This window comes from Gymnoscopelus microlampas (genome assembly GCF_963454915.1).
Source record: "Gymnoscopelus microlampas genome assembly, chromosome: 3".
Classification (NCBI taxonomy): Eukaryota; Metazoa; Chordata; class Actinopteri; order Myctophiformes; family Myctophidae; genus Gymnoscopelus; species Gymnoscopelus microlampas.
In genome coordinates, this window is record NC_139940.1 from 60,114,595 (window position 1) to 60,128,187 (window position 13,593).

A 13,593-nucleotide genomic window follows, 5' to 3' on the forward strand; every position below is an offset into this window, starting at 1 on the left:
AAGAAACAACATGAACAACAATTACCAAACCCTTAAGGAACTTACAAAAAAACAGCCATTGCAATTAATGAACAGGTTTCTGTTCTGTCTGGGATGAACGCACTCTTTACATTATCTGGAATGCATCCTTCTAGCAATAAAGGTCTTAATATCTTTAGTTTGACCACACACCCACTAATGTTTGTAAACAAGAAACCTGTCTATACTGTACATCCTCTGTGTGTCAAAATAAATTTAACTCTGATTCTGCCACACTGTTGAAACTGAAAGCAGAGCCGTCTGGATAAACATGGCTGGGCCAAACAAAAACGTTTGAAAGAGAGGGGTGCATTGATGGGGCACACCTAACTTTTCATTTTTCAAATACTTAAAACGTACAAATTCAAGAGTTATTTTTACTGCCTGGGGTAGACGTCAGCAAGGGCAGGCGGTCGCAACGGGTTCCTAACGCCAAATCAAATGGGTTCAGATCAAAGGCAAGTCTCCTGAGGAGGTGCGTCTGAAGCCTGTCCTGGACAGGGGTCTCTAGACGTTAAAACAGATGATGATGATGCGTTCTATAAAAAAAAATCTAATATCTATTTTTAATTTTTTTTATACAAAAATAAAAAATCTAGGCTTGGTGGGTGGGCCCCCAGCCTCATGGCGCCCTAGGCAATTGCCTACTCTGCCTAATGGAAGGCCCGGCTCTGAGAACCTGTGTTTTTTTATTGTATAAATTTGTTTTCATTTAAAGAAAATTATATTAAAAATAAATGAAAAAAGTAATTGAAAAATACAGTCTCCTCACGTATTGGAAGGGCAATATCAAATATCTAAATACTGAATCAAGCAACTTAAAAACTGTCCGGGGTGCTCCAAAAAGCCTGAGTAGACGATAAAATGACCAAGTGAAATATCCCTTTAAAGGTGACTTCTACTAGGCCTCTCCCCCAAAACTCACCTTCAGTGAGTACTGGATCAGTGCCCAGATACCTGTCAAACTTCTTCTCTAGAGTGGGTGATGCCCATGGGCATAACACAGGAGCTCATCTGACCTTGTTTCCCCCAAAATATGTCTCAAAAATTGGTAAAAATGCATTCAACCAAAATACTTAAAGGTTCTACACACCCTACCCAAACTCAAAACTAACCTAAAATAATTCCTGTTCTCAAAATACAAGTGGACATACTGTAGTAGAGCATCTTAATAGTTTAATCCTCTAACCCCCGCCCCCACCCCTTCACTGTAGTCGTTGATTCGATGTTTTATTGTGTTAAATGGCTAGATAATGTAAGAGTATTTGTGATAAGTGATTCATGCTCTTAGTTTGAGTTACTGAATGTTTTTGTTTAATGTTTAATGGCAGTATTGTATTGTTTGTTTTCTTACTGTTTGACTACTAACTGAAAGCTAACTGCATCTAAAACATAACATCTGCAACGGTAAAATAAAAAACACAAAAGAAAAAGCCCTTTTCATGTTTGGGCAGGAGGTGACAGAAAATTACCCAGATAACTTCACAAATAAACGTTGTGGTGTGGATTGTGTAAGGTTCTGTCTTTTCTCTCTTTTTTCTTCCTTTTCTTTTACTTGACATGAACAATTGTAAGTGCCATATTTTGTGAAAATAAATATTTACATGGCTTGGATAATACAAAGTGTTGTTTACTTTACTTGTCACTGAGCATAACAATGCATTATGACCAGCACTTGTTATACACATTGTTATAAGTTGTCATACATGATTATAAATATTCATAACAAGTTTTATAATGCCTTATAAGCTCATTATAATGCATTATAAATGCACATATAATGCATTATAGACAATGGGTCGTTGACTAACATCAATTGTTTACTCACAACAAGCCAAACAGTAGACTGCAGTACAGGATGAGATAGAACCAAGATATATATGATATCATTATCATTCTATGAATAAACCAATTCATCCATCCACCCATCCATTCATTACCTACACCCCATCCATGCATCTAGACAGACAGACAGACAGATAGACAGACAGACAGACAGACAGACAACATGCCATGCACCTGAATTTCAATGTTGACAAATCCTCCAGCATCCGCATCGATGGGGTCCATGCCAGGAGTTACAGCAAACACCCTGTATTTGACTGAGAGACAGAAAGAGAGATGAGGATAAGTACTCATGTTGAAATGTATTATACTAGAGGTTCGCCCCCCCCCCCCCCTCTGCAGCACAGAGTGGCCAAAGCCACCGTCTCTCTCCCTCTCTCCCCTTTCTCAGTACTCAGTTACCCTACAAAGTTAAAAGGCAAAATAGGGAGGGGACCTCCCTCTTTTGCCTCTTTGCAAAGTAGTAAAGGTAAACCTGGATTTACCTTTACTACCAGGGGTGTAGATGGTCTTATCTGTTTGGAGGAATATGTAACCAGACTGGAAGGACACCAGCACCACCTTCTCCAGAAGTTGACCAGGGAACTGAGCATGCAGGTAGACATACTGCTTCAGGTCAGGATCCTTCTTAAAGTCCTCAGCTGGGATCTAAATCCAGTAAAGGGAAAATAAATGTGCTTTCTTTAGAACATGGTTAACTTTGATTTAGCTTTTCATCACTTAAAGCTCAGGTTGAACTCTCATATTAGCTTAACTGGCATCTACCCAACAGTGATAAGCAAACCAACAATTATATGGGATTTGTTTTAGATTTTTTTTTTAGGTTTTGCTTACAATATATACAGTAACATGTTGGGTAACACTTTATAATAAGGTACATATGTTCACCATTCACTAGTTGCTCATTAGCATGCATGTTACTAGCATATCATTGCTGACAGGTAGAAAGCTTGCATATACATATTTCAACCTTTTCTGTTTTTCATAAATTAATACCCTAATTTGTTCAGGAGTGGCACGCAAAAGTAGCGGAAATAGCAGATCAACAATTTGTCAAAGAGTTGTGTGTGAGGGTTTTACAATTATTGAACCAATGAAAAGTATTAACATTTCATTTCCTGAAAAGTAATAGTTTTGGACATACAAGATTACTACCTGACAGTGATTATTGTTTTTCTAAGTCAATCTAAAACCCATCTTTCTAACTCATAATTTGTTCCCATTAGTTGATGTGATGCTCATAAACTAATCCACTGTTAGTTTAATATTCATTAACCCACACAGGTTCTCTATTCTAAGGTTGTCCCCTATTCTCACTTACACAGTAAATTCACAGTAAATCCATTATTGAACAGAATTACTGCAATTAACACACCCTATGTTTAAATGATGGGTTACACCTTACAAAAACATGCCTATTTGAGATGTTTCTTCAAGGCTAAGAACACATATAGTGCCTACACTTGCTGAATAATTATCAGCCGACAGTGTGAGTGTTTTGGTGTGTAAAGGATCAACCACATTGCTATGTATTTGACATCATATTTACATGTATGACATGTTTAAATAAATACTGACACGTGTCAATATTATATTTGTCAGTGACAGGCTCCATTAAGTCCCCTAAATCCTAAATCTGATGATTTAACAGGCCAAGCAGCAGCACCAGAGACTACCATGGTTTTAAGTTGTAGTCTGTGCAGGGTTTGGGATGGTCTACTGCATGCTATCTAATGTGCATTTACAAAAAAGTAGTTCACCCTATAAATGACTTCACTAAAGTGATCTTCATTCAAAGGCACTGGCTTATGTTGAAGAAAAGTTTATGTATTCACTTCCGGTTTAAACCGTGACATGCACAAGCGCAGAACCTGCCTGGGCGTGTGTGTGTGGTTCAACTGGAGCTCATTCACACGCAAGTATGCGGCCAGGCGCTTGCGTCATTTGTGCATTTGACGATTTATTCCAGAAGTAGTTTGAACGTGTGTTTTCTTCTTCCATGGTTATATTTTGTAACGGTAAACACTCTGGTAGTAGCAAGAGACTTTGGATTACACTGTGAGCGTTGTTTTGGAGTTTAAAAACAGATTGTTGATATAGTTTTCTTCATTAACCATAAAGGAATGTTATACAAAGGGAACTCTCCTTGAATTCATATTTTTCTTTGTGAAAAATTATCTGGAACAATAACTCCCAAAAAACTGCAGGTCTGCTGCCATTCCTAGTTCTTTTCAACCACAGCTAAAGACCTTTCTGTTACTGCTCCCTTTCACTGAGGTCTTCTTTTCCATTCTCTTCTACACTGTAATTTTATTTGTTAGGTTTTTTTTTTTTTATTGTATCATAATTTCATTTTATAATGTGTTTGCTTTGCTTGATGTTCTGTGTAAAGCACATTGTATTGAGTTGTTGTGGAAATGTGCTCTACAAATAAACCTGCCTGGTCTTATACCTTACAAACTCCCAAATATATATATATATATATATATATATATATATATATATATATATATATATATATATATATATATATATATATATATATATATATATATATATATATATATATATATATTACACATATAGATATACATATATATATATATATGTATATCTATATGTGTAATATATATATATATATATATATATATATATATATATATATATACACACATACATACATACATACATACACACACACACACACACACACACACACACACACACACACACACACACACACACACACACACACACACACACACACACACATGCATAGGCACTTACCAATAACACATTCACACATTAAATACTATGTAAGTTTTATAAAATACTGTACTGTTGTATGAAAAAAAAAAACTTAATTGAAACTCTATTTGTAACATACCTCAATTTGTGACAGACTCTGGAACTTGTTTGTACTGGTTAGGGTCACTACTTGCTCTGTCAGCGTTGGGCTTTTAGTTGGATAGCTCAACACTCTGATGGTGACGGTCTGAGGATCTGGACCAGAGCAATCTTGACACTCTACGAAAATATTCTCTGAAGTTTCCACACGCAGCTTGTTAGGAGCAGCCAACACATATCTGAAAAATATTAAGAAATTAGATAATCAAATAAGATGCAATTAGTTCCCATTTGTCACATCCATGTATGCAACCCATTCAACAATATGCACTATAATGTAGTATCTGCTAAATGACTGTAATGTATAAAAATAATAACTATATGTAATCAGGGTTTGATTTGTAAAAATTAAAAGTGGCGTGGGTAGGCATTTTCTTGGTCATACGACACATAGTGAAAATAGCAGATCTGCAAGCTTGTAGATCTGAAATAAATATGAGCTTTGTAGATATGACATGTTTGCAATTTTTTAATTAAACAAATATTTTGAAAACATTTGACACATTTTGACAAAGCCTGGAAATTTGCCCAAAACAGGAACAGCATTAGTAATCAGTCATTAGTAATCAAATAGGTCATGTCTCACCAAGACACAGGATCTGACATGAATTTTACACAGGAAAAAACGGGTTCAAATCCGGGGTAAAAGAGGAAAGTTACATAGTGCTGCTTTAACCCATTACGAACGGGAACGCATACTGTGTCATTTTAAGAATTATTTTGGCTATTCAAAAATAGCAGATATACAAGCTCATAGCTCATGAGCTTGTAGATCTGTTATTTTTTTTAAATCGTGAAAATTTGTGCAATCTTTTGAATATATATATTTTTAAATTGAACATTTTTTACTCAAATCTTTGCTTCTGGGGATTTTACAAATGTCTTCTAAATCCTAACAGTTTTTTCAAAAAACCTATGTTGCTATAATATCAGTGGTTCTCAAATTGTTTTCATGTCAAGGAACCCCAAAAAGCCATGTATTTGGCTGCGGACCCCCATCTCAAAATATTTTGTTCCAGGGATCCCCCAGATTCAAAGATTTGAATTAAAAATGTACATTTAAAGATTTGCTATATCTGCTATTTTTGAACAGCCAAAGAAATCTAAAAATGACACACAGATGCGTTCCCAGTCTAAATGGCTTAAGTTGTAATATAATCAAACATAAATGGCAAACATATCAAAATGAAATGCATGTACAGTCTGACCAGAAGCAGGGTCACTAGCCATGTAAATGAATGACCTGAGGAGGGCGATATCAGAAGGAGAAGTACAGCATGCCCCCCCACACCCCCACAATACACACACACACGCACACGCACACGCAAACGCACGCGCGCGCACACACACACACACACACACACACACACACACACACACACACACACACACACACACACACACACACACACACACTGAAGCTACTCATAATGTACATAATATCTTAACATAAATCTACTCACCGAGGGGCTCCCTCAGCCAGTGAGCTCAGAGAACAAACAGCCAGACAGGCCATCAGGCCCAGCAGCCACCGTGTCGTCTCCCACATCCTGACGTCTGATCCTGGGTCTGCTGTCAGTGTGGAGCTCCTCACATAGATGCCTTTTAACCTGGTTGATCACCCAGCACCCCCTTCCTCCCAGCAGCGTGTCATTTCCACACCCCCTGAACTGTGCCCTGCTGGATCCAGTGGTGGACAGCATACTCAACTCTAGTACTCCAGTCAAGTACTGGAATACTTGCTTTTAGAAATACTTATTTTAGAAAAATATTCAAGAAATAATAATACTGATTAATAATACTTAGTATTCAAAGATACAAATTACATTCTGTTTTTTGATATCAATGCATAACTCGCAATCCCCACCCTTGTAATTTCCACACACCCTGAACTGTGCCATGTCTCCAGCAACATCATGTTCTGTAACACAAAAGGTCCCTACACATGAATTACAAAAGAAGTACAAATTTCATGCAACTTTCTATGATAAACTTTATTTTATAGGTATTTCTTGAGATATACGTGAGATAATACTGTTAACTGGCCAATATGTTTCAGTAAGCAGTTTGCTGTTGTGGATAGGTGCTGCACAGTGTGTTAGCACAGGTTAGCTAATTGCTCAAATTAAATGTCTTATTTATATCTATCTATCCGTCCGTCCGTCCTTCCGCCCGTCTACAATTACAATTTAGGCATTTATCAGACACTCCAGAGTGATTTACAGTAAGCAAGGTAAACACAAGGTAATTACATAAAATGCATAGATAATGTAGTGCCTCTGTAAATTAGGATAACAGGTAAACCAAGAACCTAGCATCAGTCTATACATTATAATATAATATAAAAAATAAATAAAAAAACTATACAAACTACAGGATGCCAGGTCAAGAAATTACCGCCATGACTCGTTCATTCTACAACATAGCAGTGTGGGCATGCGTCTTGCAGAGGGGGCTGCTGGAGACGCATGGCTCATTGGTGAGTGCCACTTATTCTGTCGTCCAGGGGCGACGGCGGTGGTCCCGTGTCCTTTCCCCTCGACAGTCCTCCAGCTTCGCCACTTTGCCATACGGCACTTCGCATCCTGTCTTGCGTTGACCTGTCAACGGAGCTAACAGCATTAACATTAGATGTAATCATTTCTTCCCAAGCGGCATGTTTATCCAGATTGATCAGCCGGATGACAACTCCATTTAGGAGGACTTCTTAATAGACTACCTCTCGGCATATGGTGCCAGATTCCAAGTGAAGACTACAATGGGGCGTGGAACAATGCAAATTAACTTCTCTGGAACGTGCTTCTGATTTTACGATCAGCTGGCAGACGTTTATCATGATGACATTCATGCACATTTCAAGGACTTACACACTGCTTTGTGAATTGCACGTCAGTTTTTTCTTAGAGAAAATACACCCTCATTTAGTCACTTTATTTACACGTTATTTACAACCAGCTTAGTGAATCTGGCCCATTGTCTATCAAACAATAATCTGGCGATACCCTGCAGTACCTCTGTTGACCTCTATGAGTCATAGACCCCCTGTTTAACACCTCTGCATTAGACAATAATAGGCAGTTGATTCCAGGAGTTGAATGCTTTAACATTGTTAGTGTAGACATGATTCTTTGCTTAGCAAATGGATAAAACAGTGTTTGCTTAGTCAATCTGAATGTAAGTCACATCAGCAGATGTTTCCAGTCAGCAAATATAGCCTTTAATCTAGCAACAAACTTTTGTCAAAATTAAACCAAACCCTGTTAGCTGTTTTTGGGGTGATGTGGTAATGTATTTGTACGACAGAATGGTGACCTTATTTTATATCAGCGTTTTCAGAAGTCTGTCACCTGGTTTAATATTTTATTCTGCAGAAATCAGCAGCTGCTCTATTTGCTAACCTGTTTTAACCCGGGGCTGTTTGCATAACTGCCGACCTGCACACATTTTGTCTACACAATATGTAGTTGTTGGTCAAAGTACACAGGTACGAAATGGCAGCTGAAAACTACACAAATTTAAAAACATTTTAAAAAATTGCATTCTTCCATCTGTAGGAGGACAAATTATGTAGATAGACAGATGATAAAATGGGATGTTTTGCCTCATCTGACTTCACAGCAGGCTGTTAAAAAAAACCAGTTAAATTAAATTAAATTAAATTAAATTGAGGTTTGTGAATGAATTAGTAGAATACTTCATTAGACTCGGGCGCATCAATACACCAACCACTGTAAACCAATGTCATTCTGTTGAAACGGTCGCTCGTTTATTAGACAACATTTTCAAGGAAAACTCACCAACATTTGCTTGTCTTCCATGGGACTGTATGAAGCTGGATTTGAGCCTTAATGGGGTTACTTCAGGGGTTTACAAGTGGGGGTCTGCTCGTAATTCCGACCTCCCATATTCCGAGGGATGATAATAATAATAATAAAAAAAAAAAAAAAATAATAATAATAATAATAATAATAATACACTTTATTTGTATAGCACCTTTCAAGACATGAAATGCAGCTCAAAGTGCTTTACAGAGCAAGAATACAATTACAGTTACAACCAATTTAACAATAAAGCAAAAAAAGGAAAAGCAAAAGCATAAAACAACATTAAAGTAATAGCAAGAGGCAGTGAATCAGGCAATACAGTGAGGACATTGGTAACAACACAGATATTTAAAAATCAACCAAAAAATCTGCTAAAAGCAAGAGTGAAGAAGTAGGTCTTGAGCTGTGCTTTAAAGCTATCGACAGAGCTGCCTGTCTTAGGTGTAATGGGAGTTTATTCCACGCTGTCGGTCCGTAGAAGCAGAATGCTGCTTCCCTGGGTTTTTTATATGTCATTGTAGGTACCTCGAGCAGGCCAGCACTTGAAGACCTGAGGGTCCGGTTTGGAACATATCTCTCTAGGCAGTCATAGATGTAGGAAGGTGCCAGACCATTTAGAGCTTTATAAACTAGTAAAATAATTTTAAAATCAATCCTAAAAACAACCGGGAGCCAGTGTAGTGAAGCTAGAACTGGAGTAATATGTTCTCTCATTGCGCCAGTTTAGGTAATAATCCCACAATCCCCCCCCAAAAAGTCATTTTGAACATAGTCCAATCATATACTATCACATTTCACAACTGCAGCCTATCTGGTGCCCGCCACTCGCGCCCCGATCGACGAGGCACTATACACGGGTCACAGTTCGGTCCAGGAGGACTGACCCCTTTCTCAGCACTCCTCCTGGGTGCCTCGGGAGGCGACACAGTCCCGTCTGACTGGTCCATGTCCCCGCCAAGCGGAACCGGTGTCGACAAGGGCTCAGACATGTCTGATGACATGCCACCATGGGGACCACGGGGCGACAAAGGAGGCTCTGCTATAGCTGGTGGTGTATCGGGGCCACGTAGAGAAGACTCATATGGATCCTCATCGGACGACCAGTGTCCACTGGACCCGTGACTGCAGACGGGCCTATCACCTTGTAGCAATCACTCAATCTGACTCTGTAGGAGGTACGGCGCAGTTGATTACCCGTAAACTTCTGAATGTTGCACCATGCTCCATCAACGCTGACGACCAGGTATCTGTCACGGGCTCTTGACTTGTTCCGATGCCCGTATAGGTACACAAGATCTCCCGGCTGAAGGCTTTGGTAAGGTCAGTAACAATAATGTACTTCCACTGAGCTATCAAACGTAAGGTGGAGTCAACATCAGGCATAAGTGACGGTTGAGGTTTACTGTACCGGCCAACGTCTGCGAATGCTGTGACGAGGCGAGATCCGCCCCCCCGACTTCTTCACAAGAAATGATGGATTGACATACTCAACTGCAGCTACAACATCCTCAGGCTTTCTGAAGACACCCATCTGCTCCAAAGTGTCAAACTGAGCCTGGAACTCCTGCAACTGACCCCTGGAATACTGCAGGACCCTGCCCTTACGCTGTGGGGGTTGAACAGGCCCCATATTCACTTTGGCCTGGAAGGGTCCCACAGCACCATTGTATCCTTTGAATTGTGGGTCAAACACAGTGTCAAACTCTCTGTGCAACGCACAAAACTTGTCTCTGATGACAGGGGGCATACTGTTGTCTGGATCCAAAGCTACAAGGTCAGAAAATGGGGCAGATTTGGAAACAAAGGCCAGACTTCGGAGATTCGACTACTACTGGAACATTTTCACATGATGGGGCAAACGTAGCTCTAACACGGCATACATGGTCATGTCTCTGGATCAACTGTGGTTCCCTGGTGAAGTTAGGGACCCGGATCTTCCCTGCCACGCCTTGCAGTAACACTGGGGAAAGCCATTGGTGTACGTGCCTTTGATCAACATGCGGCTCAACAGCCAACTCGCCATCCACTTCAAAGAGGTCGGCTGGCAGATCAAGCTCGATGTACTTCCCAGGCCACACTGTAGACTTGTCAGGTGCACTGAGTACATGTGCACGCCGCACCACATGTCTATCGCTCTTGTGCTGGGTGCCATAATAATACTGATGTTTGGCTGGCCTGATCGACACGTCGTTCTTCACCATGAACGGGATCCCAGCCAAGATGTCTGAATCAAGGTTCGCCACGACAAGGCCTTCAACGTAGAGGTTGTGCCCGGCCCTTTGAAAGCATGTTCTAAAATCCCCCAATACCTTCAACGGGGACGAGCCGTCTGCCTGATGGGCCAATTGTGTGGTCTTTGTGACAGTGACGCCCAGTCTTGTGGCACATGGTCCCTTCATCATATTTCCTGTTGCGCCACTGTCAATAGTGAGTCTTACAGCTCGATGTCCATGAAAGGTGTCAAGATACGGTGATGACTTGATGACCACCCGCTGAATAACGCTGGCTGCAGTCATCTCTCCACCAGCGAAGTTTCTGATTCGTCCTCAGACTCACTCTGCTCCCCCGTAACCTGGGAGCCATACCGCTGCTTCACAAGTCTGGGTAGGTCATCATGCAGGAGGCGGAGCCATGTAAGCACAATAAAGTTCTCAATTGATGGTGACAGCTCCTCATCTTCTGTCACAACTTCTCCCATGTGACTAATGCCAGAGTCTTTGTGCAACATATTGTCCTCCACAAACTCCATTATGCGCTGAAATAAGTCTTCTGATCTTTCATTAGGTTCCAATTTAATAGCAGCAAAGTCAATGAAATGTGCTCCTGTGCACTGAAATCCATAATGCTGACGGATAGCCTGCCATATATTGCCAATGGATGTAGAGTTTTTCACTATACTTTGACGTGAAATCACAGGACAATAATTGGCTATTTGTCCAAGCATTAATTCCAACATGCTTACTTTTTGTTCCTTTGTCCGCTGCTGCACACTGGGGAGGTCCTCCGCGTGGTCATGGAAACCTCTGACGCTCTTGTCTTTTTCTCCCACACTGCGCCGTCAACAAGGAACAGGGCGAATTCATTGTCGAGTAACAGTGTGTATCAGAGATTCTGTCGCCAGTTCTCAAACAAGTTCACATTCTCTATCTTGGTTAATGCAGTTGTATACAACGCAAGTTCAGGAGTGGAGACCTCCCTCTGCTTAACACGGCAACTCCCCGCTCGCCATCACCTTATCACCTACACCTGCCTTCCATTATCAGCCAGCCAATCTCACGTCACAATCACCTCAGTAGACGAGCTTAAAAGCAGCTGCGAGCCTTTGCTCCATGTTCCTACTACTTACGTGGCCAAACGTCCACGCAAAGTCTTGTTAAAAAACTTGTTGCTCTAGTACCTGTTGTACTCTTTTTTCGAGAGTACTCTTCATTCACGCTTAATCAGCCCGTCATTGCAATCGCACTATAAAGTATTTACTCACCATTCTTCATTCACAGTCACAGCCAGACGGTAAGAACAAAACAAACACACAAAAAAACAAAAAAACAACAACAACTCGCTGCCCGCTGCGCTCTCCAGCCTTCTCTCCACCGGCGCTCCACAGCCATGGAACAGCCGGAGCTGGTCCTCCACGCCTCGGACGAGGACCTGTTCTCCTCTCCGGGCAGCCAGGGCATCGTCCCCGACACCGGCCCGTCCGCCTCGGACTCCGGGAGCCGCCGAAGTTTGCGGCTAGTCGCCACCAGCCCAGCCAAGGCAGGACCGATTTCCGCCGCCTCCTCCCGCTCGGTACAGCAGCTCCGAGCACTCGTCTCGCTCCACCGCCTCCCGCCGCTACGCACCCGACGCCGGCGGGCCAGAGCTCGCGCTGCCTCAGCTCGCTTACACCGACATCACGGTCCCTGGCTTGCACCGGGTGCTAGCGGCGGGCGGCATTCCTTTCCAGCGAACGGACCGCAAGGCCGCGCTGTTCCGTCTGTATCTCGCGCACCGCCGTACTGCAGGTCCAGAGACGTCACGAGCGGCCCCGCCCACCCGGGCCTCTCGCTCAGAGGGCGCCGCCCAGCGGGCGTCCTCGACGACGACAACAACACCTCTCCAGCAGACACGTGCACGGTCCACTTCCATTCCCCCCCGCCCCCCACTCGCACGTGGACCGGCGCACGCATCGCCTGCCTCCAACCCTCCCTTCCTCCCTCACGAGCACGTGGGCGGGTGCCTAGTGCCCCAACCACTCCCAACCCCCCCCCCCTCGTGGGCGGGTGCCTAGTGCCCCAACCACTCCCACCCCCCCCCCCTCCCCCCTCGTGGGCGGGTGCCTAGTGCCCCAACTACTCCCAACCCCTCCCCCCTTTTCCCCCCCCGGCAGGCTCCCCCCGCCTCGCTTCCCCCTTCTACCTCTCGTGCACGGCGGGTGCCTAGTGCCCTGCCCCCTCTGTCTCCCTCCCCCCGGCAGGTTTGCCCCGCCTCGCCTCCCTCCAACGTCTACGTCCCCCCCCTCTCTGCCTTCCCCCCTCCCTCTCAAACACTGCGGGTGCCTAGTGCCCCGTCACCTCTACTCCCCCCTCCCCGCTCTACCCCCCCGGCAGGCCCGTCCCACCCGCCTCCCTCCAACGCCCCCACCTTGCCCCCCCCCTTCTCTCCCTTCTACGTCTCACGAACGGCGGGTGCCCAGTGCCCCGCCCCCTCCCCTCCCCAGCACGCTGACGCGCGCTCCCCTCGGCCCAGCGCGCCCCCGCTCCACACGCCCCTTACGGCTCAGCGCCGCTCCCCGCTCACCCCCACCCCCGGCACAGGCCGCCACGCCAGCGCACACCGCCTCCCCCCTGGTCTCCTCCCCCCGCTCGGCGGTCTCGCCGTTCCCCCGCCTCGCCCCCTCGGACCCCCCCCCCCCCAGCGCCAATGGCGTCGCACCGTGCGGTACGCCTGTCCATCCCCCTCGCCACCGGCTCGCTCAGCTCCTCCTCAGCGACGAGCACACCACCATGTCCACTACGAC

At 43.6% G+C, this 13,593-nt stretch overlaps 1 protein-coding gene across 1 annotated transcript in view; it reads right to left on the reverse strand.

The window, feature by feature from the left end:
- Window positions 1-6,473, reverse strand: part of LOC311041957 (complement C3-like) — a gene marked incomplete at both ends in the record, with an annotated part of 96,015 nt that extends 89,542 nt beyond the window's left edge. Inside the window, 4 exons of the mRNA XM_084052446.1 lie at window positions 944-991; window positions 2,031-2,120; window positions 2,349-2,504; window positions 6,272-6,473. Of these exons, the coding sequence (XP_083908572.1) occupies window positions 944-991; window positions 2,031-2,120; window positions 2,349-2,504; window positions 6,272-6,473 (496 nt within the window). The remainder of the gene's footprint in view (window positions 1-943; window positions 992-2,030; window positions 2,121-2,348; window positions 2,505-6,271) is intronic.
- Between the last annotated feature and the right edge of the window lie 7,120 nt (window positions 6,474-13,593).